The 25455-nt window shown below is 46.9% G+C and overlaps 1 protein-coding gene across 2 annotated transcripts in view; it reads right to left on the bottom strand.

Moving 5' to 3' along the window:
* The window catches only part of LOC147303161 (C-type lectin domain family 12 member B-like), a 72997-nt gene extending 47542 nt beyond the window's left edge, over positions 1-25455 (bottom strand). Inside the window, exons 1-7 of one of the 2 annotated variants that reach the window (XM_086280109.1) lie at positions 25203-25455; positions 24974-25084; positions 11093-11203; positions 10909-11013; positions 10514-10653; positions 9931-10037; positions 9082-9202 (exon numbers count right to left, since the gene is read on the bottom strand). In XM_086280109.1, coding sequence (XP_086136235.1) covers positions 9082-9202; positions 9931-10037; positions 10514-10653; positions 10909-11013; positions 11093-11203; positions 24974-25084; positions 25203-25347 — 840 coding nt within the window. In that variant the 5' untranslated portion in view covers positions 25348-25455. Of the gene's footprint in view, positions 1-9081; positions 9203-9930; positions 10038-10513; positions 10654-10908; positions 11014-11092; positions 11204-14668; positions 14682-24973; positions 25085-25202 lie in introns of those variants that run through there. The other variant, XM_086280108.1, reaches the window with a different exon arrangement.

Below are 25455 nucleotides of genomic sequence, written 5' to 3'. Positions count from 1 at the left end.
ATTTTACACGAATGCATTGGTGAATGACAAAGTCTCTTTGCAGGCCCTTCTTGATACAGGTTCCATGGCGTGTACCTTGAGCGAAGAGGCGGAGCGAGAGTTAAAGAGCGCTGGGGTCGCATTGGAATTAAGCGACACTCGTACCGACATTGTGCTAGTGGGCTGTGGTGGAGTTCAGGTTAAACCCAAGAGTATATGCGAGTTGAAAATGGAAGTGTATGATTGTACGTTCAGAGTGCCTGCCCTAGTGGTCCCCGGTCAGAAAGATCAGTTGATTTTAGGGACAAATGTTATCAAACACCTCCTCAGACACTTCAGGCTGTCCCCCCATTTCTGGCAAGTCCTGAGCAAACCCGAATCAGCAGAAGCGCCTGAAATAGTGCAGGTTCTGAATATGCTGTCTGGCATTAACCGGTGGAGGGGTGACAAAATGCCAGATGTCATTGGCACTGTCAAACTAGCTCAGGCAGTGACTCTACTCCCCAAGCAAGAGCACCTTGTATGGGGCAGACTGCCAGCGTCATCACCCCTTTCCGAGGGCAGCGCCATTCTGGTTGAACCACCAAAATCGCAAACTCATAAAAAAGGTGTCATTGTCTGTAGAACTGTGGTTTCTATGAGTGGCGATAGGTGGGTCCCTGTTCGAATCCTGAACACATGTGATAAGCCTATCACATTGAGACGAAACGCTAAGGTAGCAGATGCTGCCGCTTGTGTAGCTGTTGAAGATCTCGAAGTGGCTTCTGACCAAAACCCAAGTGAGACCCTTAGGGTCCAGAGCCAGACAGTGTGTAGCGACGCACAGAGTAGCCCTACCTCCTGCCCTAGCCTGCGTGACAGCTTGCAGAAGATGGGGTTGGAGGACCTAGACCTCGACTCTTGTGAAGTCTCAGACCACTGGAAGGCTCAGGTACTGCAACTGATCCACAGGTATGAGGATGTCTTTTCCAAGGGTAAGCTGGACTGTGGACTGGCAAAGGATTTTGTCCATCGCATCCATCTGTCTGACGACAGGCCGTTCAGACTTCCCTATCGGCGCGTCCCTCCACGGCAGTACCACAAGTTGCGACAGGTGCTCACAGAGATGGAGGAGCGAGAGCTGATCCGCAAATCCAACAGTGAGTGGGCGTCCCCACTGGTACTGGTGTGGAAGAAGAATGGAGATCTCAGAATATGCGTGGACTACCGCTGGTTGAACGCACGCACAGTCAAGGATGCCCATCCCTTGCCCCACCAGTCAGACTGTCTGGCAGCCCTGGGAGGTAACGCAATTTTCAGTGCCATGGATCTCACCTCTGGCTTCTACAATATTGAGATGGCAGAGGAGGACAAAAAGCTAACGGCCTTCACAACACCAATGGGGCTCTACGAGTTTAACAGACTCCCCCAAGGCCTGTGCAACAGCCCGGGGAGCTTCATGCGTCTCATGATGGGCATATTTGGCGACCAGAATTTCCTAACCCTGCTGTGCTACTTGGACGACCTGCTTGTTTATGCACCCAATGAAGCAGAGGCTCTCAGGAGGTTGGAGATTGTGTTTAGCAGACTACGTGCCCATGGACTGAAGCTGGCCCCCAAAAAATGTCATCTGCTCCGAAGGAGTGTGAGATTTCTGGGCCATGTTGTGACTGAAGGCGGGGTTTCGACCGATCCTGACAAGGTTAAGGCGATCACCGCTATCTCAGAGGCTGATCTCATGATGGAGGACGGGGTTACGCCATCCCAGAAGAAGATAAAGTCGTTTCTGGGTATGGTAATGTATTACCAACACTTCATACAGGACTGTTCTAAGATTGCCAGACCCCTTTTTACCCTGACTGCCGCTCCTAAAGGAAAGAAAGTAAATGCCCGAGGTGCTGCTTCTTTCCGGAGGCTCAGCCCAAGTGATTGGAAGAAGGAGCATGTTGACTCGTTTGAACGCTTGAAGGCTGCACTCCTTGACTCCGTTGTGCTTGCTCACCCTGATTTCAACAAACCATTTATCTTGTCGACAGACGCTTCACAGGACGGCTTGGGTGCTGTGCTGTCACAAGTCCAAGAGGGCGAGAGTAAAGCACGTCCCGTTGCATTTGCCAGCAAGGCCCTCGCCCGTGCACAGAGAAACTATCCCGCCCATCGCCTTGAGTTTCTGGCGCTAAAGTGGTCTGTCTGTGACAAATTCAGCCACTGGTTGAAGGGGCATAGCTTTACCGTCTGGACAGACAATAACCCCCTAACATATATTCTCACGAAGCCCAAGCTTGATGCATGTGAACAGAGGTGGGTGTCAAAGCTGTCCCCCTACGACTTCAGCATCAAGTACATTCCTGGCAGTAAAAATGTCGTTGCAGATGCACTGAGCAGGCAGCCATTCGTTCACAACCGTGTTAGTCAGAGACTCATGACTGAACCCTATGCAACCCTGTTAGAGGAGTCGCAACAGGTCAAAGAAATCTCGGTTCAGGATGCATTCAGGCTCAGTGCCAACCACCAAAGTGTTGAGTGTTTGGCCCCTGCAGAGAGCCTAGGGTGTTGTTCCCTGACTAATGATGAAGTTTCCGCAGTCTTCGCAGGCCACGCTGAGTGGGACCAAGGCTCAAAACAGAGAGCAATCTCCTGGTTGACTCAAGAGCTAGATCGGTTTCCCTCACTAGGCCAGAACACCTTGTCTGCCTTCTCGCTCCAGGAGCTACAGGAGGAGCAGAGAGCAGATGTGACACTGTCTCAAGTCATTCCGTTCGTCGTACGTGGTCGGCGTCCATCACGTAGAGAAAGAGCTCACCTGTCGCACAGAGCGCAAAAGACGATGAAACAGTGGGAAAAGTTGAAAGTGTTGGATGGTATCCTGTACAGAGTGAGCAAAGACCTGCTCACTGGCAAAAAGCGCCATCAGTACGTGACCCCATCCACATTAATCAGTCAAGTCCTGTCAGGTGTCCATGATGATGCTGGCCATCAGGGCCAAAGCAGAACTCTGTACCTAGCCAGGCAGAGATTTTTCTGGATCAACATGGAGCATGACATTCGCGAGCATGTCAAGTGCTGTAAACGTTGTGTTGTCAGCAAAACACTCGAGCCTGAGGGGAGGGCTCCTCTTGAAAGCATTAAAACTACCGGTCCTCTTGAGCTCGTCTGCATAGACTTCTGGTCCGCAGAGGATCACAGGGGCAAGAGTGTGGATGTTCTAGTAGTGACTGACCATTTCACCAAGATGGCCCATGCTTTCCAGTGCTCAGATCAGACGGCAAAACAAGTTGCGCGCCAGTTGTGGGACAGATATTTCTGTGTCTATGGCTTCCCTCAAAGGATCCATTCAGACCAGGGCGCCAATTTTGAGAGTGAGTTGATCCAAGAGCTGCTGCAAGTGGCCGGGGTGCAGAAGTCAAGAACGACACCTTACCACCCTATGGGTAACGGTCACACCGAAAGGTTTAACAGGACCTTGGGAAATATGATCAGAGCCCTACCTCCGAGGGAGAAGCACAAGTGGCCTCAGATGTTGCAGACATTGACCTTTGTCTACAACTGCACCGCTCATGAGTCCACTGGTTACGCACCGTTCTTCCTAATGTACGGGCGTATCCCCAGGTTACCAGTGGATGTCATGTTTCACAATGTTGCAAGGGACAATGATGTAACAGACTATGACAGTTATGTAAAAAGGATGAGAGATGACCTCAGAGAAGCACTCGCATTGGCCCAGACTAACACCGGAGCTAGTCAGCAGCGTCAAGCAGACCTGTACAACAAAAAGCAGAAAGGTGTTGACATTGAGGAAGGAGATCGTGTCCTTTTGGCAAACAAGGGCGAACGGGGTCGTAGGAAGTTAGCTGATAGGTGGGAGTCGACCATCTACACTGTGATCTCCAAGAACCCCACATGCCACACGTATCGCATCAGGAACGTCAAGAGTGGACAGGAGAAAGTTGTCCATAGGAACTTGCTTTTGCAGGCTAATTTCCTGCCCATAGAGTCCGAGGGCGAACCAGAGATGTCTTTTGCCAGTGAATCAGAACTCGGCCAGGAGCAGAGTCAATCTGATGGAGAATCCCCTGTCGCTGATCCTGAGGACGATTGTACTGAACGCACAGCCCGTTGGGTGGCTCAGATGACGGATGACTGTGTCCCGGCTCCTAGAGGACCCCAAGAGTGTGACAGTATTGGAGACAGTGTCTGTGCGCAGTTGGATGATGAGGAGCATCAGGACAGTGACAGTGCCAGTAGTGAAGTAGCTGCTTACCCTGAAGTAGATGATGACAACAACAGCAGGGCTTGCACTACCCCAGTTGAGGAGGGAACACTACCAAGTATCAGTTACCCTGAAAGTCAGCCAGTCAGCGAGGTTGGGAGCCTCGTGAAACATGGTGGTGTACCCCCAAGTAATGCAGCAGGCCAGATCAGGACGAGAGTGGGTCGAATAGTGAAGCCTGTGAATAGGTTAATCCAGACTATGAAGCAAAGAAACCTACAAACAGGCAATGTAGTGAGCAGCTTTGCCAAGAACTTGTTTCTGTGAGGGCTACTTGTTTTATATGTTGGGTGATTTTCATGTCAGATGTTAACACCTATTTTGAGATTGTCTTCAGCTCAGAGTACTATTCATCATATAGTAGCTGTTACCGTGTTGTTTGTTCAGGATAGTGTATAAGGCACTTTCTCTTGCGAGTAAACATTAGGGGGTCTGGCCAACTTTCTTCTGTTTACTTTCAACAACAACAACAACAATCTTTATTTATAGAGCACATTTAAAAGCCTTGGGCATACCAAAGTGCTTTACATAAAACAATAAAAGGTTCAAACATTGATAAAGGATAAATAAAAATAATGAGTTATGTTCATAGATAAAAGCTACCAATAAGAATGACTACTTTCCCCATGAGTTGGGAAACATATTTGTTGCACGTATCACCGGGTAGTGAATTTCCAGATCACTGACAGTTACGAATTGTTATATGTGACGCTCAGTTGCTCACCCTTACCTAACGGGTTTTGAGAAGTTCAGGGGGGAGTATGTAGCTGAGATATAATGTACGAATTGTGAACATTCTCAAAACTGTATTGTACATAGGTTATACTTTTTTATTGTGTGAACTTTATTTTTGTGGAACTAAGGTTCCGTGTGTTATTGTTGAAGTGGGACATTAATCAGTGTAACGCCACCTGCGGCCACATTGCGGGTGTGGGGTTTCCTAGCCAGAGCTGTACGGACTCCACACTGGTGAGGCACGCTTTCTGTAGCTCTTCTCCCTGTACTAAATTATCCATATAAATTCGGTGTATTTGTCTTTGTTAAGTATTGGCTCCTAGGGTTAAAAGCTCTCAAAGTGTTTTCAATCGCTTTGAGTGAGAAAAATGATATTTGGAACTGCGCTTTATCTGTTGTATCATCCGTTTGTGTGGAACTGACTTGTGTTAAACAGGGTGAGGAGAAGCCTGCTGCCGCTGTGTGACACTGATTTTGCTGCTGCACTCTGTTTTATAGGTATGTGTAAATGTGTAGTTTTTGTTTTATGTGTATAATGAGCTCATGTCCTGAGGCTGTGCTCTGAGCAGTATCTTCAGCCATGTTGGGAAGAGTTAAAAAGTTGTTTGAATATGTATTATGCAATTGACCTATTTTAATGGGAATTTGAATGTTATACGTTATTGTTAGTGATTCCATAATTGTCTCTGTTTTACCCCACTGTAATATTTGATTTTGAAGTGGCGGTTGTGAAAATTATTATTTTGATAAGTTGTATTTTCTTTTATATGATGCAAGCAGAGCTGTACGGACTCCACACTGGGTGAGGAGAAGCCTGCTGCCGCTGTGTGACACTGATTTTGCTGCTGCACTCTGTTTTATAGGAATAAACCCTGTTTCCAGCCAGTCCGTGTCTGTTGTCACAACGCAGTCGACCATTTCACATCTGCTACACACATATTTAATAATCAGCTCTGCACAGGAGCTGAAGCAGGATGCAGCCTGTTGCTTTTACAGTAAAACACTTGTAATAAAAGTACAGTAACAGTGACTGAGCAGCCCGTCTTGATTTCTTTAGTCAGGGTAAATTCATTCACCTGCACAGATTAGCTAAACGAACTTTGCAAAACAAGTTTCCAAATAGCTAAGTGCTCATCTTAGCTAGCTAGGTCTCAGGAGCTAGCTAAGGACGGTAGTTACAGATTAGCTTACAAACACGTTTAACTTACCGAAAACGTGCAGCGGGGCCTCGGGTCCTTCTGTCGGTAGTCCAGTTTACTGAAGAACACCTCAGGCTGTCAGGTTAAAACAGTCGGTCATGTTTTCGTAGCATGAACGCTGGCCCGCCTTTCAGAGCTTACGCTCTATCTGCTATTCCCGAACAGAGATACGCAAGTTTCTCCGTGACTGCAGCTGCCAGTCAAAGCTGTTATGATGACGTTACACCCCAATTTAACATCACTGTGGTAGGAAGTAGAATCAAACTTATGGGAAAGGAGACCGTTGGACATAAATCGGCGTGATGAGAACTATTGATAACAAAAAAAAGAATCTCTGGAAAATATTATCTGTGGAGAATTAATTTATTTTAGTCTGACCCCAGTCCCATCCGCTAAGAGGGAGGAGGCGGGGTTTATGACCTATACAGCAGCCAGTCACCAGGGGGCGATAGAGACGTTTTGGCTTCATTTTTGGGGAGCTGTTGTTAATATTGCTATTAACCTACACTGGAGTGTTTATAATGCAATTAACCCATATATTTGATGTAGTTAGGTCAAGTATTATTCACATGTATATCATAAGGTTATCACAAAAAACTATACTATTTGCTGTACTAATGTGTGACCTTTGACCATGTTGTGACCTATTGTCAGAAGGCAAAGCAAAGGGTTAACCTAGGGGTTAGGGGTTATAGCATATCATAAAAACTATACAATAATTTAACTATACACTTACTATAAATATAAATACACAGTACAGTGCTGACACAGAGACAGACAGACAGGCAGAGAAGTGATGATATTTCAGAGCAGATTACTTTTGTACAAGTTTGTGTTGAGTATGGTGATGGCTTTGGGGGAAGAAGAATCCCTGAGTTTGTTTGTTGTGGCCCTTATGGATCTATAGAGGGCATTAGGTTGAAAAGATGTCTTGTTTGCCTCCGTGCAGCTGGCGTGCCACACTGTCACTGCATAGGTCAGCAGGCTCTCGATGGTGGATCTGTAGGTCACCAAACACGGGGTGTTTAGTTGCTCCGTCCTGAGCTCCCTTAGGAAGAGTGGCCGCTGCTGGGCTTCCTTGACTAGGGCCCTGGTGTTAGCTGCCCAGGAGAGGTCTGCAGAGATGTGGACGCCAAGGAATTTGAAGGACTCCACTCACACGATACATTCTCTGTTGATATGCAGGGGGGCAGGGGCACTTCTGTTCCACCTGAAGTCCAGGATGAGTTCCTTCGTCTTGATGGTGTTAAGTGCCAGGTTGTTTGATGCACACCATTCTCCGCCGGGCACTTCCATCCATCCCGCTCTCCAGCGTTCACTCCCTGGACAGTTAAATCGATTATCTTTTGTTACGGCCCTAGCAGGGCCTCTCTCTTCCTGAAGGTGCCTGTGTGGGCGTGTCACACTACCTCTTCTGCCTGAGGTGCCACCTTTCCCTTTTACACAGCTGACTCATGTCAGTAATTAAGGAGATTTAAGCCCAGGGAAAGGTGAGCCCTGGGCCAGAGCTCACCTTTGGTTATAGCGTCCTCGGTCTCGATCTGTTAGTATGTGAATTGGTGTGGGTCCAGACAGACTGACAACGCACATCATACACAAAGTTTTTTTCCTTCTTTTTCAAATCTTTGGATCACGTGCGTGCCGAACCGTGGAGTGGGATCAGTTCAGATTATGGATCAACCGTGATCCGCTGCACCACTAATGTATATATATGTGTGTGTGTGTGTGTGTGTGTGTGTGTGTGTGTGTGTGTGTGTGTGTGGTGAACATGTAGTGAAATAAACATCTAAATATTTGTATGTATTATTGAAAATCCACTAGTCTGAAAAATAATGATGCTGCTCTATGTTCACTTCATCTCAGCACCTGTTTGTGTCACTTCTGATGCTGCAGACCGCTGAGTCTATTTCATATTTGAATAGACCTTTTATAGTTTTCTTCCACTGTTTTTATTTTCTTATTCACATCTAAGAAAGACATAGTACAGAGAGGGTGGAGCTGCCTGTAGCTGTCTGTGGTGCTGAAGCTTTCAAACATTTCATACCAACACTGACTACAACTGTGACCACAGGGGGGCAGCATAGAGCCAGAGAGTGTTAGTGTAGCTGTTCAGCCCTATAGTAAGAAACAAGAAGACTGATGAAGGAAAAGCTTCTTCCACTGGTGTAACACACAGGTTTGTATGAAGTCACACTAACTAACCAGCAGTAACCCACATTTGATCAAAGCAGGGGCAGAACTTTAATAACAGGTTATAATGTGTCATCACAGTTGTTGTCAATCCAAACACACTTTCTGACTTTTGCTGTTTATTGTAAAAGAACAACACACTTGTGGTCTGACCTAATGCTGTAGTACAACAACAACTATACAAAGTCATCAAGACAAAAAACCTCATGCGAAATATTTGGCTTCCATATCCATCTTACAAAAAAATTGAAAAACAACTTCCATATTGAATGCAATATTAAATCTAAATTTAATAAAGAATTAAATTTAGATTTGCCGAACATGCTTTTTCTGCATTTCAATCTCTTTTAAAGTTCCTATTTTTTAACTATAAAAAGAAGCAGCCACTTTCAGCTGTTTGAGAGAAACTGAAGAAGACATTTACTGAAGTTTTAGGACCAACAGACTGATGAATAAACCAAGTAAACCAAAGTAAAGACAAGCTGCACTTTGACTTTTATTAGAACAATTTGCTGGAACTACAGAGTAATGAAGTACTTCAAGGTTTTGTGTGGATGACTTCCAACCTTACTGTACAGCACAGAGCACAGAGGGACAATATATGTAATCAATATATGATGCAGAATGAACAAGTAAAGACTGTAAGCTGAGTCTGAGGCTCATGCAGGACATTTCATAGTGAGGTGTCTTTGGTTGGATTATTCACACATTTACATCAAAGCACCAAACTCATTTCTCACAGATGAAGGTCATTGAATTAGAATAATGTAACTGTATCCATCTCCCATCACCGTCACAGCAGGCTCCATAGTAACCAGGACGGGAATTCTCATGTCCTGGTGCCCAGAACCTGTCAGAGAGATCAAATCTGATATGAAACTGGACTAAACTCATAACTATTGTCACATTCATATAAATATGCGTCTCTTTTGGAATATTTCCAATATTTGCTGTATTTCTTTCCCAGGTTTCTCGCCCACTTTCCCTCCTTTAGACTTTTCTCTGAGAATCATCATGCACACTAAAACAGCTTTCAAGCTTTGATGAATATGAAATCTTCCTGCTGTAAAAATGGAGAATAAAAAGAAGTCAGAGCTGACTTTCTGCTGTTTGAAACTGTTTTGTCAGCTGTTTACAGACATCACTTTGAAATGTGTGTCTATCAGGTCATATTTACTGAAGCTTCTTCCTTCATATGTTCTGAAGTTTTACAAACACCAAAGAAGAAGAGACAGGAATTCTCTGAAACACTTTTTGTTCTGTGAGAAAAGAAACATTACAGCACAAAAACATGAAGACAAATTGAACAAAGTGAAATGTGTCGGTCGCTGCTTTGAACATGTTTCAATCCTGATTCCTTCAAACTGACTTGTTGCAACTGAACGTCATCACAGACTGCAGATGAAGAGAGTTCAAGCACAGCTGTTCATTCAAAGGAGGATTTCTGCTTTTCTTTACATTCAGTTTGTGGGGCTGTTGGAAAATAGCTCAACTCATGTATTGCTGATCTATCTTCCAAAACATCAGTGTTTCACTTCTAAATAATAACTCTGGAATAGAAACAAACTAATGTCTCACGTTTCTGTCAGCGCTGATCCGTCCACCCATTCCCATTCATATCCTCTTGATGTCTGTTTGGCTTCCAGACCAATCCAAGAGTATCCTCCAAATTTACTGATAAATTCCTGTTTGAGAAGAGACACAAATATTGTCTCCAGTCATAATTCAGCACTTCTGTTGTAGTGACATCATCTTGTGAACATGTCTGAAGGAAGAATAACTGTGATGAAACTTTTCTTCCATTGTGCAGAAATCAGAAAGAGCCAAAGAATCGATGAATATCAGCTCCTCCTGTAGCTCAGTCAGTGTTGCAGTGGAATCAGTGTTAACAAATCATTTGATTCAGTTGGATTGAATCAGAAAAATAATCTGGATTATGAGGATTTCTCTCATTTTATAACATTTCTGTGTAAATTAAATGTTTGTCAAATGTGTAAAAACTTTACGTTTGAATGTGTCTGCAACAAAAAAGGAGAATCCAAGAAATCCATCAGAGTGGAGACAGGAAGCAGGTCACAGACTGACAGCAGGTCAAAGATACAAGTAACAGATGACTGTCAGCTCCATCAAAGATCACACAGACATGAACAAACACACCCACCTGTTCCTCTTTGCTGTTTATCATCACCAGATCAGCTCCTTTATCCTTACAGGCTCTCCTGCTCTCAGACCAAGTTTTACTCTCAGTGGATTTAAAGTAACAGCTGCTTCCAAATCTCCTCCATCGATCAGGACACTTCTCTTAAAGTCAAACACATGTTTTAAAGTCAGACTTTGTGTCCTGTTGTATCACATTAATCTTTGGTTCCTGTCATTTTCCCTGTAAATGCTTCATTTAAACTCAGGTTTTCTCTCTTATTCATAATGAACTGAAACTTACATTTATACAGAGAAACTGTTACACAGCATCAAACATTTAGGATTCAAAACAAAGACACAATCAGGTTATCACTGTGTAACACTGATGTTTTCTATCAGTTATTCAAACTTTATTACCTTCTATCTTCTCCTTCAGCTTCTTCACTTCTTCCTGTAGCTGACTGTGGTTTTTACTCAGTTCATCATAACGGCTCTGTAACTGAGTCAGGCTGGTTTTTGTGTCTTTAGAGAAAAAAGATTCAAATTAAGTTAAAATGTTCCACAAATATATCTGTGATATAAGAACTTGGTGTTTGCTTACCTTGAAGTTCATCCTGGAGCTCAGTGTGATTCTTTTTGGTGTCATTGTAAACGTGGTTCAGTTTGTCACATTTAGCATGAAGTCTTTTGTTTTCACTCTTGTTCAAAGCATCTGAAATATTTTAGTGAAACCAAAATAAAATAAAATAAAATGAGTGAAACATTGAACAGAAATAATCTTCTTCCTCTGCTTTGTCAAATATATCAATAAGAGTCAGAAACTTGCAGCCATTGCTCTTTAACATGTCCTGTGGGTGGAGGTGTTAGAACTACAGGAAATCTGATGAGCTAAATACGTATCAACTGTGAACAAAAACCACTGACAAGATTCAGAATAATTGTGCTTCAGTGTGGAGGAAGAAGGTGAAGAGTCAAACAGCATTTCTACACCTGTAGTCAGAGATGTTATCTATATGCTTTGAAAGAATAGATTCTGACTCATGTGACATGTGCCTGTTCTCACTGAAAATATGTCTTTTTACATTCAGTCAAAGCTGCTCTGAGGCTTCAACACTTCAACACTTCCTGCTGATGAGTCCAACCACGGTTGTGTCATCATCAAACTTGATGATTGGTTGGAGCTGTGTAGGGCGGTGCAATCGTGTGTCAGTAGCGTGAACAACAGTGGGCTGAGAACACAGCCCTGAGGAGCTCCTGTGCTCAGTCTGATGGTGCTGGAGGTGTTGTTGCCGATTCGGACGGACTGAGGCCTCTCTGACAGGAAATCTAGTATCCAGTAGCAGAGAGAGCTGCTCAGTCCCAACTTGCTGAGTTTGTCAAACATTTTTTGGGGAATAATGGTGCTGAATGCTGAGCTCAAGTCCATGAACACCATTCTGACATAGGTGTCTTTCTTGTCCCGGTGGGAGAAGGAGAGGTGAAGTGGAGTGGAAATAGTATCCTCGGTCGACCTGTTCGGCCAGTATGCAAACTGCAGTGGATCCAGTGAGCAGGGGAGGTTGCTTTTCACATGTGCCATGACAAGTCTCTCGAAGCACTTCATGATGATGAGGGTCAGGGCGATAAAATTCAGGCAGGATGCTGAGGATTTCTTTGGCACCGGGATAATGGTGGTGGACTTAAAGCATGCTGGGACAATCATCTGGCTCAGAGATGAATTGAACATGTCTGTGAAGACATCGACCAGCTCATCAGCGCAGTCTCTCAGCACGCAACCTGGGATGTTGTCTGGTCCAGCAACTTTCCGTGGGTTGACCTTGGTGAAAGTTCTCCTCAGGTCAGCTGCAGGCAGAGAGATGGTATGGTCGGTGGTGGTGGGCATGGCTTTCTTTGCCTGTGGTTTGTTCAGTGCATCAAACCATGCGTATAACTTGTTCAGCTCCTCAGGAAACCAGGTATCCGTGAGGATGAAAACACAAAAGTTCTTAACTTTGTGCTGGGTCGAATGCTGGAGCCAAAGTGTTACGTTCCCCTGAGGGGTCTAGGCGGGGAGGGGGGAAGTAACAAAAGTGACCGGGTCAGAAAAAGGAGTAAAGGAGGCAAAAGGGTTAAATTAAAGAGTTTTATTAAAGTTTCAATTTATACTAACTAAAAGAGACGGACAAGCCGCTATCACCATTTAAGAAAACAAACAAAACTCAGGCGTTGGTCAATAAAGTAAAACGTAAGTCAAAAAGAAAGAGAGCAGCTCACTAGCTGCAAACCACAATAACACAGCTCACTAGCTGTAACCACTCTACTGGCACTCTGGCCCAGGGCTCACCTTTCCCTGGGCTTAAATCTCCTTAATTACTGACGTGAGTCAGCTGTGTAAAAGGGAAAGGTGGCACCTCAGGCAGAAGAGGTAGTGTGACACGCCCACACAGGCACCTTCAGGAGGAGAGAGGCCCTGCTAGGGCCGTAACAAAAGATAATCGATTTAACTGTCCAGGGAGTGAACGCTGGAGAGCGGGATGGATGGAAGTGCCCGGCGGAACAGGTTAGCCTTTAGCCTAGCACTAGCACCGACACGCTTTCCTCGCTTTCGTTTACGTGCAAAGCGCCTCGCTGCCTCGGTGGGCGGTGGGGGAGTTAACAAACCCAGACTCCAAAGTTTCTCTGTCGGCAGATTAGTCATGGAAATTGTGCTCTTTTCACTGATTCTGATTAGAAATTGTTTATTGTAGGTGGTACGCATCGTGCCTCGGTCTTGAAAAAAAAACTAAACAAAACAAAAAGATCAGCCGCTGCCTGCTCATGACACCGCCGGTGTTTTTGAGGAGGCACAGCACTCTTCGACCCAGTGTAGCACATCTGAAAGAGCCCTTCTGGAGTGAAGGAGGATTCTGAGTCTGTGGTCCTGTTAGAAATCAGTGTGGATGTTTCTAACCACAAACACAGAATGACCTCTAGAACAAACAAGTCTGTGATTTTGACCATTTTACAAGTTAAAAATCATGCAACTGCTAAGTGTCTGTGAAGGTTCTCAGTCATCCAGGTCATCGTAGTCAAAGGAGCTTGCAAAGAAAAAGCGTCTGGACTTCTTTAAGTTACTTGAAGACGTTTCACCTCTCATCCGAGAAGCTTCTTCAGTTCTAAGGTCTGAGGTTTGACTCCCATCACCCTCTGGAACACAAACTTGGAGTAATTAGGACCCTACACCACCGGGCCAAACAGGTTCCCTCTAAGCTTGAAGGAAAAAAGAAGGAACACACGCATGTAAAGGAAGCACTCAAAACGTGCGGCTATCCTAAATGGGCGTTCTTAAAGTCAGCAAAGAGGCACAGAAAAGAAGAACAGACACCAGCGAGGGAGGATAAGAAGGACAGACGCAACAACATTGTCATCCCCTATGTAGCCGGTGTATCAGAGAAACTCAGGAGGGTTTTCTCCAAGCATGACATCCCGGTGCATTTCAGACCCAGCAACACGCTCAGACAAAAACTGGTTCACCCGAAAGACAAAACGCCAAAACACAAACTTAACAATGTGGTGTATGCTGTACAGTGCAGCGAGGAATGCCCAGACCTCTACATTGGAGAGACCAAACAGCCACTTCACAAGCGCATGGCACAACACAGAAGAGCCACCTCCACAGGACAAGACTCAGCAGTCCATCTGCATCTTAAGGATAAAGGACACTCTTTTGAGGATGCCAATGTTCACATTTTGGACAGAGAGGACAGATGGTTTGAAAGAGGAGTGAATGAAGTCATCTATGTCCACTGTGAGCGACCATCTTTGAACAGAGGTGGGGGTTTACGACACCAACTCTCTGCCATCTATAATCCAGTTTTGAGATCCTTCCCAGACGCCTTAACGCCCACTCACATCCTGGGCCATCTGACCTCAGGAATTCGCATGATAAGGTGGGGCCAGGTTTCACAATGAGCTCACCTGAAACCCTGGCTGATTGGGACCCACACCCAGTTTCACACCTTGGCTCAGGCGATTAGAGGATCATCAGGGGGTCCTTTTGTCCCTCTGTGGGGGGATACTCCCACTAGGTTTATATCTGGGACTCTCCACCATTTGACCTTAGAACTGAAGAAGCTTCTCAAATGAGAGGTGAAACGTCTTCAAGCAACTTAAAGAAGTCCAGACGCTTTTCTTTGCAAGCTCCTTTGAATGCAACTGCTAAATTAACACATCTCAAATTTATTCTTTTCCTGAAATTGGTTTATTCTTCATGTACTAAATTTTGGGACATGTGTAATGAATAGGAAAAAAAATTACAACCACTTAAATCAAGAACCACGGAAGGTTCCTCTGGGTTGTCCTTCACTTGGTGTTCGCCCTCTCTGAGTATCACTTCCTGTTCCTGTTATAACACATACTTGTGTTTTTCTGTAGCTTATCTGCATAGCCAATTTCATTAACAATTTATAGATGACAACTTATTTCAGATAAGTCGTCAGAGGGTGTGCTTCATCAACAGTACACTCTATGTGTTCACTCACTAATTATATTTACAGTATTCACTCACTGTATCTTTACTGTTTAGCGTAGCTTAGCTCGTAGCCAACTCGCTACCAGCATGGCCTCTTCACCCGTCCCTGCTGCACTTTCCTGCTCATTATGTCAGAATTTTAGTTACTCCTCAACCTCCTTTAGCAGTAATGATACCTCTAATAACTGTAGCCTATTTGCAGCTCTGGAGGCCAGGATCCTTGAATTGGAGATTCGGCTTCACACCCTTGAAAAATCTGTAGCTAGACATGGCCATGTAGTCGATGCAGCAGCAGGTAGCGTAGGCCCTACTAGCTGTCCCACGGCAGACTGCCCTGAGCAGCTGGGGAAACAAGATGGCTGGGTGACGGTGAGGAGGAAGTGTAGTCCTAAATAGAATACCCAGGTACACCACCAGCCTTTTCTGTGTCTAACGGTTTTTCCCCACTCAGCAAAACACCCAGCAGGGGTCAAACTCTGGTAATTGGTGATTCTGGAGGAAACCTGGTCTTGTTCCCAGTCCTCCACTTTGGATGGAGCAGCTCCCATTTCTAGAAATATAGACAAATTTAGTAAATGCCCCAGACCATGGCTATCCAGATTTGGGACCAGGAAGCAGAGTTGCAATGTTACACGCCTCTCTGCAGCTTCCCTCCTCCTGTTACCCCCCCGAAAAACCCATCTCCATAGAGACTGTGTCAGCTCCCAAACAGACAAAAAACAAACTAAAAACCAGCAACAAACAATTTAAACAAAAAATCACAAAGAAAGAACAATACAGTATCCACATCTGAACCAAAGAGTAAAACAGTGAAATGTGGATTATTAAATATTAGGTCTCTCTCCTCCAAGTCTCTGTTAGTACATGACTTAATAATTGATCAACAAATCGATTTACTCTGCCTTACAGAAACCTGGTTGCAGCAGGATGATTATGTTAGTTTAAATGAATCAACACCCCCGAGTCATTCTAACTACCAGAAACCTCGAAGCAGAGGCCGAGGGGGCGGTGTGGCAGCAATTTTTCACACCAGCCTATTAATCAACCAAAGACCCAGACAGACTTTTAATTAATTTGAAAGCCTGATGCTTAGCCTCGTCCACCCTGAGTGTTTGTATATGTGTGCATGAGGGTGGGAATGCATGTTTGTGTCTGTGTGTGCCTGTTTGTCTGTGTCTATATGTCAGGTCGGGTCTTAGACTCCACCTCTCTGGGAACTCCCAGGCCCTCCAAGGCTTATCTCCCCTCACCACACTCCCTGCCGGTGACTGATGCCCTCAGGGGTCGGTGCATTGGTGGTTCTTGGTTTCCGGGGCTGGGCACTCAGGTATGTACCGGCTCACTCCCGATGGCTACCTGGCGGGGCCTGGGGCCTGTTGCTCGGTCAGGCCTCCTCCGGGGTGCGGGGGGCCCTCGGGCCTCCGGCCTCCGGGCCTGCGGCTCGGTTCACTCTGGCACAGCTGGCTGCCGGCAGAGCCGGTCAGGCACGCCGGTGCAGCCCCCTCTAGCTTCTGCTCGGTGGCTACTGGGTGACGCCTCGTCTGGGGATCCTCAGCCCTTCCCCTCAGCCTCGTCTCGACTGAGGACGCCATCATCTACCTGCTCAATCGTGTCTACACCCATCTGAACCAGCCGGCGAGCACTGTGAGGGTCATGTTTTTTGACTTTTCCAGTGCTTTCAACACCATCAGGCCGACCCTCCTGGGTGATAAGTTAGCAGCGATGCAGGTGGATGCTTCTCTGGTGTCCTGGATTGTTGATTACCTGACAGGAAGACCACAATATGTACGTCTCCCACAGTGTGTGTCTGACAAGGTGATTAGCAACACAGGGGCACCACAGGGGACTGTCCTCTCCCCCTTCCTCTTCACCCTCTACACCACAGACTTCAGCCACTGCACAGAGACCTCCATCTTCAGAAGTTTTCTGATGACTCTGCGGTGGTTGGATGCATCAGCAGGGATGATGAGACAGAGTACCGGGCTGTGGTCGACTCCTTTGTCACGTGGTGTGAGCAGAATCATCTGCAGCTCAACGTGGCAAAGACCAAGGAACTGATCGTGGACTTCAGGAAGACCAGGAAACACTTGACCCCTGTTTCAATCCAGGGGGTCAGTGTTGACATTGTGGAGGACTATAAATACCTTGGAGTACACATTGACAATAAACTGGACTGGGCTAAAAACACCACAGCACTTTACAGGAAGGGCAAGAGGCGACGCTATTTTTTGAGGCGACTGAGGTCTTTCAACATCTGCCAGAAAATGCTGAGGATTTTCTATGAGTCTGTGGTGGCCAGTGCGATCCTCTATGCTGTTGCATGCTGGGGGAGCAGGCTGAGGGTCGCAGATGCCAACAGACTTAATAAACTGATCCGTAAGGCCAGTAATGTTGTGGGGATGGAGCTGGACTCCCTCAAGGTGGTGTCGGAGAGGCGGATGCTGCCCAAGATAAAGACAATGTTGGATAACACCTCCCACCCACTCCATGACATGTTGGTCAGTCACAGGAGCTCGTTCAGTGAGAGACTGAGATTACCCATGATGCACCACTGAACGACACAGGAAATCTTTCCTGCATGTGGCTCCCTGTACAACGCATCCACTTAACACACTGTTTGCTGCTACAGCTACACATGTTTCTTTTCCAGCTATTTATTTATGAGTGACTTATGAGTGACTTATGTATGTATGTATGTATATATATGTATATATTGTACTATTCTTAGTTAGCATATTGTCTGTCTTGTCTTAATGTTGGTTTATAATGGAGCACTGTAACAAAAAATAATTTCCCCCAGGGATCAATAAAGTATTCTGATTCTGATTCTGATTCTGATTTGACCTTGAGAAATTGACCTTGCTTTATAAAAAAGCCCTCCGTACAGTTAGAAAATCCCCAAAGTTTGATACTGTTCATCTGGACGTAGGGTGTCCAAATTCAGAGGCTGCATAGTCAAGTAGTCAAGTATTTATTTATTGTCATTGTCAAAGAACAATGAAATTGCGTTTGGGGCTTCCATCCACCTGAGGACCCGGCTTTCGCGGTCCAAAGCTGGGCAAACACTGTGCGACTCTTTTCAGTCACGTTATTCAGCTTCTGCTCAAACTGTACAATTGACTCTCAGAGTTTAGAAATTCGTAGGTCACGATGCAGGGTCTCACACTCTACGGCCCGATGATCTGATGCTGATGCTGACACTGTGCGTCCATAACATGAAGCTTATAACACAAAATCTGTCTCCCTTTCTGTCTTTCACTCACACAGACACACACACCACCACCATCAACTTTTCTAAATTGCTAATGGAAGACATTGATCAGGCAGCTGTGATTGAGCAGCAATGTCCATCAAACTCTTTTCACAGTTGCTGCAGTCGTCATGATTTTGTGAGGCCACATCGAAAAGGCTCAGATGAGCCAAAGTTCTACAAGTTGTGCCTCCATCGCTTGTGTCCAGATCACATGCTGCTCCGTCTTTTCACTTTCATTTCTGTGTTTGCACATGTGCAGCGTGAGAGGCTGCGGTGACACTCTCACAACGGCTGACAGGATTTCAAACAGGTTTAATTTTCTTAAGACCAAACGATTGATGATCGGGAGCTGGTCATGAGGTGTTAATCGCTTCTCATTAGCCCATGTATACTACACGATGCACGACACACGACGAGGCTGAACCTCGGGCTGATCCCCAAAACGGCCGCACGACTGAAAAATCGGCTCAAAATGAGCCAAAAGTCGCACAGTGTATGCCCAGCATAAGTGGGCGGGGTCCTCCGAAAGCCAGATAGGCCGGAAGTGAGTGACTGTGAGATTGGACTGTCGAGCCTTCAGAATTACGTCACCGCTGTCTCGGTGGAGTGAAACTCAGCCGTCTGCTCCTTGCTATCTAAAATGTAACCGGACGCTGGTGTAAATTCTTGACTGTCTCACACTTCTGTTTAATCAGTTTTCTGTTTGACGTTTATTCAGCTGTGTGAAAACCCCAGAGGAACGCTCCCGAGGGATTAATAAAGTTTTATTTAATCTAATCTAATAACTTTAATGTCAGCCAAACCGATTTACTCACAAACAAATAAAACACTGAAAAAGCCAAACAATAACATTTTTAAGTTTTCTAAGTGACTTATATATCATGTTTAACCTGAGTAGCGAAAAACTGCGGGGGTCTGAAAACGATGTGCCGGGAGTTGTTGCTGTTCTCGCCGGCTCAGATATTAGAAGTTTACACAGGTGTAGTCTCCCCAACCGGTCGCAGCAGATGGCCCCACCCCTCCCTGAGCCTGGTTCTGCCGGAGGTTTCTTCCTGTTACCAAAGTGCTTGCTCATAGGGGGTCACATGATTGTTGGGATTTTCTCTGTATGTATTATTGTACGATCTACTGTACAATATAAAGCGCCTTGAGGCGACTGCTGTTGTGATTTGGGGCTGTATAAATAAAATTGAATTGAATCGCCTGAAAATATGTTAAAAGTTTATTTTGAGACCCAGAAAGAGTAATAAGAGTAATATTAAAACGAAGTAGCTGCTTAGTAAATCCATTGTTGGAAACTAGAATTCTGAATTCTGGGATATGGTTTTTCAATTTTGTTGGAAAATCAGGAGAAATTCCATAATGTTCAAAATCAGCACGATGGGAACTGAAGAGTAATGTTTCTCTACTTCCAGGTAGAGTCAGAGATCGAAGCGACTACCTATGAGAGCACATCAAGCCTGACATATGATTTAGTATTAAATACATTAGGTTACATAAAACTGGAGCCAGCTGTGATCTTCAAAGTGATACGTGACGAGTGAATCCTTTCCAGTGTGTCCTCAGCTTTAGTTGCTGGTGGTTAGCCACTAATGTTTAGGGATGGGTACCGGTATCCGGTGCCAATATGGCACCAGTTCTGACATAAACAGTAGTAACCAGAACGAAATGCAGCGCACATTTCGGTGCTTTATTTTGGTGCTTTTTTTTCCTAAGATGTCATACACTTTGGATTCTAGCCAATCATTTTACGTTTCCGAGGATAGTAGGCGCGCTCAGGTACGTACGTTCTTTTAGAGCAGAGCTACAGATTAAAAATGCCCAAAGCGAAGCGGTCATAAGTCTGGCTGTACTTCACAGCAAAAGATGCAAACTCAGCAGCCTGCAACAAGTGCTTTAAGCTGATACTGTGATACTGTCAAAGGAGGTAACACCTCAAATCCGATGAAACACCTGGCAATGTATAGCATTTTGTTAAAAGCCGAGAAATGCGCCATATTTGATAGCTTGCTGTCACGGCTGGCGGAGGGAGCCGTGTGGTGTGGAGGAAAAGGAGGACCCAAGATGCAGCAAACTGATGATACGAGTGATGTTTTATTTACAAAGGTGGTGGTGACAAAAACAGGCAACGAGGTATGAGTACTTTACAAACGGAAACCTAAACTGGGAGAAACTAAGTGACAAACCTGAGACCATACAAAAGGGGTGCGGGGCAGAGAGACGCAGAGACAGGAACACCATAGAACGCAGAGGTAGACGGATGAATGCAGACGAGCCGACAATGAACACAGACCGACACCCACTAAATATACACACACAAGGTAATCAGGTAATCACACACAGGAGGGAAGAACAGCTGAACCTAATACACATGAGGACCGGAGGACACAAGCTGAACACAATGACAACAGACACAGACCTTCAAAATAGAATAGGAAATCCAGAACATGAGCCTTCAAAGTAAAGCAGGAACACACAGACTGATTTACAACACAACACGGGGACATGAACAGAGCACCAAGGACAGACACAGGTAGGGCTGAATACACACACCAAACTACAGGTTCAACCCTAAACCAATACAAAATCAGAATAAACACAAAGCACAAAAATGAACTTCAAGGAAACACAAAACGCTGGGCCAAAATGACCCAGGACCATGACAGTACCCCCCCCTCCAAGGGCTGACTCCAGACAGCCCAAAACAAAAACAGATGACCAACCCAGGGCGGGCGGCGGGGGCCCAGGACGGAGGGACCAACACCGAACAAAAACAAGCCCCAGCGAACCAAGTGACCTGTCCAAAACAAACACACATGCCGGAGCACAAGGACAAAACACAGTTCAGGAGGCCAGCCCGGAGGCTGACACAGATCCAAAAGCCGACCGAGCGGAAGGCAGCGGTGGCGGAGTGGAGGCAGTTCAGGGGGCCGACCGTGCACACAGCACGGCGGCGACGGGCAAACAGTTCTGGGGGCCGACCGTGCACACGGCAACGGCGGCGACGGGCAAACAGTTCTGGGGGCCGACCGTGCACACGGCAACGGCGGCGACGGGCAAACAGTTCTGGGGACCGACCGTGCACACGGCAACGGGCAAACAGTTCTGGGGACCGACCGTGCACACGGCAATGGCGGCGACGGGCAAACAATTCTGGAGGCCGACCACTTGGAAGGTAGTGGTGGCCACCGAGCAGGTCCGGAGGACGGCCGCGATGCCAGCGGCGGCGACGAACTCTTTCCGGAGGCCGCCCCCGAAGGCCGTGATGCCATCTTAGAGGCCCGGAAAACGGCCGGCAGAGGCGAGGCAGAACGGGTCGAGCTGGCTCCGACGGCGGTGTGGCAACCGCAGGATCAGACGAAGGCGGAGCCGAGGCCGGACCAGGCGGCGGCGTGGATGACGACACGGAGGCCGGACCAGGCGTGGACGACGACACGGAGGCCGGACCAGACGAGGAGGGTGCAGAGGCCGGACCAGACGAAGATGATGAGGATGCAGAGGCCGGACCAGACGAAGATGATGAGGATGCAGAGGCCGGACCAGACGAAGATGATGAGGATGCAGAGGCTGGACCAGACGAAGATGATGAGGATGCAGAGGCTGGACCGGATGAAGCCAAAGCAGATGCTGAAACCGGACCAGGCGAGGCCGAAGACTCTGAGGCCGCAGCAGGCGAGGGTGATGAGACTGCAGCTGGTGATGAGACTGCAGCTGGTGATGAGATTGCAGCTGGTGGCTGGACGGGCTCCTCGGGCCCCCCAGCAAAAACAGTCTCAGACCCAGTGGGCACTGGAGCCCCTGGCACACACAGAACAGAACCAGCAGGCACACGGGCCTCTGGCAGGAACGCAACAGAACCAGCAGGCACGCGGGCCTCTGGCAGGGACGCAACAGAACTAGCAGGCACGCGGGCCTCTGGCAGGGACGCAACAGAACCAGCAGGCACGGAGACCTCTGGCAGGGACAGAACGGAACCAGCAGGCGCACGGGCCTCTGGCAGAGACAGATCAGAACCAGCAGGCACACGGGCCTCTGGCAGGGACAGGTCGGCACCAGCAGGCACACGGGCCTCTGGCGAACACAAAGCGGACTGCGGCTGCACAGAGCAGTGACTCAGCTCAGGCAGCGACAGTCCGGTGCAGTCCTCAGCTGGCTTCTTAACCTCCAGGGGTCCCGAGTCGGCTGGGGGCTGGAACCCAGCCTCTGGGGAGGCCCTGGAGTGCGTGACAGTCTCTGTACTGGCCAGCTGTTGGGGACTGACTACTGCATTATGTGGTGTGTCTCTCTGCTTGACATGAACAGGTGAAAAATAATTCTTTTCAGGTTGGATGGACTTAACTTGAAGTATCGGAGGAGTAGGTGAAGATGACGGCTGAGCTGATAATAAGGCTGATGAGTCTTCTACCAACTGAGCTATTGACTGGGCTATGGACTGTAACATAGTGTCTAATAGGTCTGGCTGTGACTGTAATGGAGGTGACGAGTGAGCGGCTAACTGAGTTAGCGACTGCTGGGCAGCTGACTCAACAAACACAGCCCCGGAATAAACAGTCATACGAGCTGGCGAAACAGATGGAGCGTCTTTCCCACTCACCACAGCCGGCAGTACCGAAGTCCTATTCCCCGGCTGTGTGGAGACGCGCCGACGGCGCGATCGTCGCTTCCTCCCGGGCAAAACCTCCGGCGGGCCGGGCAAAACCTCCGGCGGGCCGGGCAAAACCTCCGGCGGGCCGGGCAAAACCTCCGGCGGGCTGGGTTGGGAAGCGGTAGCAGCTGGAGGGTGAAGGTGCAGTTCATGAAGAATGAAGTCCTGTGCGAGCGGGTGAAGAGAGCCGAGCAGCCAGGAGTGAGCAGAGATGAGCTGCTGTAGCCTGGCTTCTACAGCGCGGAGACACTCTTCCCCCTCATGCTCGAGCCATAGGTTGACCAACCTTGAAACGGAGTCAATTAATTCCTCCCGAAACTCCTGGGAAGGTGCGGATGCTGCTGGGTCCATGTTTGGTCGGCTCGTACTGTCACGGCTGGCGGAGGGAGCCGTGTGGTGTGGAGGAAAAGGAGGACCCAAGATGCAGCAAACTGATGATACGAGTGATGTTTTATTTACAAAGGTGGTGGTGACAAAAACAGGCAACGAGGTATGAGTACTTTACAAACGGAAACCTAAACTGGGAGAAACTAAGTGACAAACCTGAGACCATACAAAAGGGGTGCGGGGCAGAGAGACGCAGAGACAGGAACACCATAGAACGCAGAGGTAGACGGATGAATGCAGACGAGCCGACAATGAACACAGACCGACACCCACTAAATATACACACACAAGGTAATCAGGTAATCACACACAGGAGGGAAGAACAGCTGAACCTAATACACATGAGGACCGGAGGACACAAGCTGAACACAATGACAACAGACACAGACCTTCAAAATAGAATAGGAAATCCAGAACATGAGCCTTCAAAGTAAAGCAGGAACACACAGACTGATTTACAACACAACACGGGGACATGAACAGAGCACCAAGGACAGACACAGGTAGGGCTGAATACACACACCAAACTACAGGTTCAACCCTAAACCAATACAAAATCAGAATAAACACAAAGCACAAAAATGAACTTCAAGGAAACACAAAACGCTGGGCCAAAATGACCCAGGACCATGACACTTGCTGCGAGAGCTCACACCGTGCACATCTACTGCGGGTGTGGTGCCTGTTATCGGACCCGGAGTTAGCAACATCCCCCAAGAACCCGAAGAGGAGAGTCCTGGCCCCTAGCCCTGCCAGTGTAGCAGAAATGATGAGGATGATGATGCAGCAGCAGCCGTTCTTCTCTGCGTGAGTAGCTTAATGTTGTTCGTGTGTAATTTACGTTGAGTAGGCTAACCACGTTATTACATTAATGCATGTGAGGTGAACTAGCAAACCTCATCATAGCTACATGCGGCTGTCTTCTTGTTTGATGGCAGATACTCCCTTCACCCTGGCCAAAAAGGATGACCAAAGAAAAAGAGGGAAACAGTTAAACATGAGAGGTTTTTGGACATATTTTGTGTTCTCCATTCTTTAAGCACCGTTTAAGCACCGGTTTCAAAAGTACCAGTTTGGTACTGGTATCGGATAAAACCCAACCGATACCCATCCCTACTAACGTTAAAGGGTTATGGTAAATGGCCTGTATTTGTATAGCGCTTTACTAGTCCCTAAGGACCCCAAAGCGCTTTACACAACCAGTCATTCACACACACATTCGCACACTGGTGATGGCAGCTACATTGAAGCCACAGCCACCCTGGGGCGCACTGACAGAGGTGAGGCTGCCGGATACTAGCGCCACCAGGCCCTCTGACCACCAGAGGGAAGTGTCTTGCCCAAGGACACAACAACCAAGACTGTCCAAGCCAGGGCTCGAACTGGCAACCTTCCGATTACAAGGCAAACTCCTAACTCTTGAGCCACGATAGCCTCGATAGCCTCGACAGCCTTGTATTAAGTTAATTTACTTTAGTGTAGATCTCATCAGTTAGCTGGGCCCCAGCACATTTGTAACCAGTCTGTAGGTAGTGAACATATTTCAGCAGTAGTGTAACATATATAAGAAAACTCTGCAGAGTGACTGTTTCTAACTGTAACATGAAGAGAGAACAGGAAGTGAACAGAATCAGGTCAACAACATCAAATAATTTCCCTTAAAATGTTAAAAAATCACAAATCTAACATGATAAATAAAGTTGCTCACAGCGTGTTAAGATTCCAGCCAGAATCAGCAGATACAGCACTCCCAGGGTCACTTCAAACGCTCTGAAACAGCTGCTGTCCACAGCTGGAAGCTTTCTCTGGGTGTGTTCATCTACAGAGAAAATACACAAAGAGTCCATTCATGGAGCACTAATGAGGGGCTCTGGAGCTCCTTCTTCTTCCTCCCTTTTATTATCTGTAGTTTGTATTTTTAGTTCGTTCCTACTTACCAGCTTCTTGTAATCCACCAGCAGGGTTCTGCTCTCCATCGTCTAACATCTCCACCTCGATTTGCTCTCTTCCTCCTCCATCCTCATGGGTCCCTCTGCTGTATTTCACCCTGGAGTCATGGACACCTTGAGTTTGTGTCGACATCTTAAGCTAAGAAGATATTTGACCGTCCGTCACTGTCTGCCTGTTTCTTTGAGTCAGGCAGCTTTGAACTGAAAATATCCAGGAAGTCAAACCAGAAGAGAGCCACAG

The sequence above is a fragment of the Aulonocara sp. 'chitande type north' Nkhata Bay genome, linkage group LG22 (genome assembly GCF_057382095.1).
Source record: "Aulonocara sp. 'chitande type north' Nkhata Bay isolate Kocher_YH1m ecotype deep benthic linkage group LG22, A_spYH_male_GT1.1, whole genome shotgun sequence".
NCBI lineage: Eukaryota > Metazoa > Chordata > Actinopteri > Cichliformes > Cichlidae > Aulonocara > Aulonocara sp. 'chitande type north' Nkhata Bay.
Note: the sequence above shows the minus strand (reverse complement) of the source record. Positions and strands in the feature narration are given on the sequence as shown.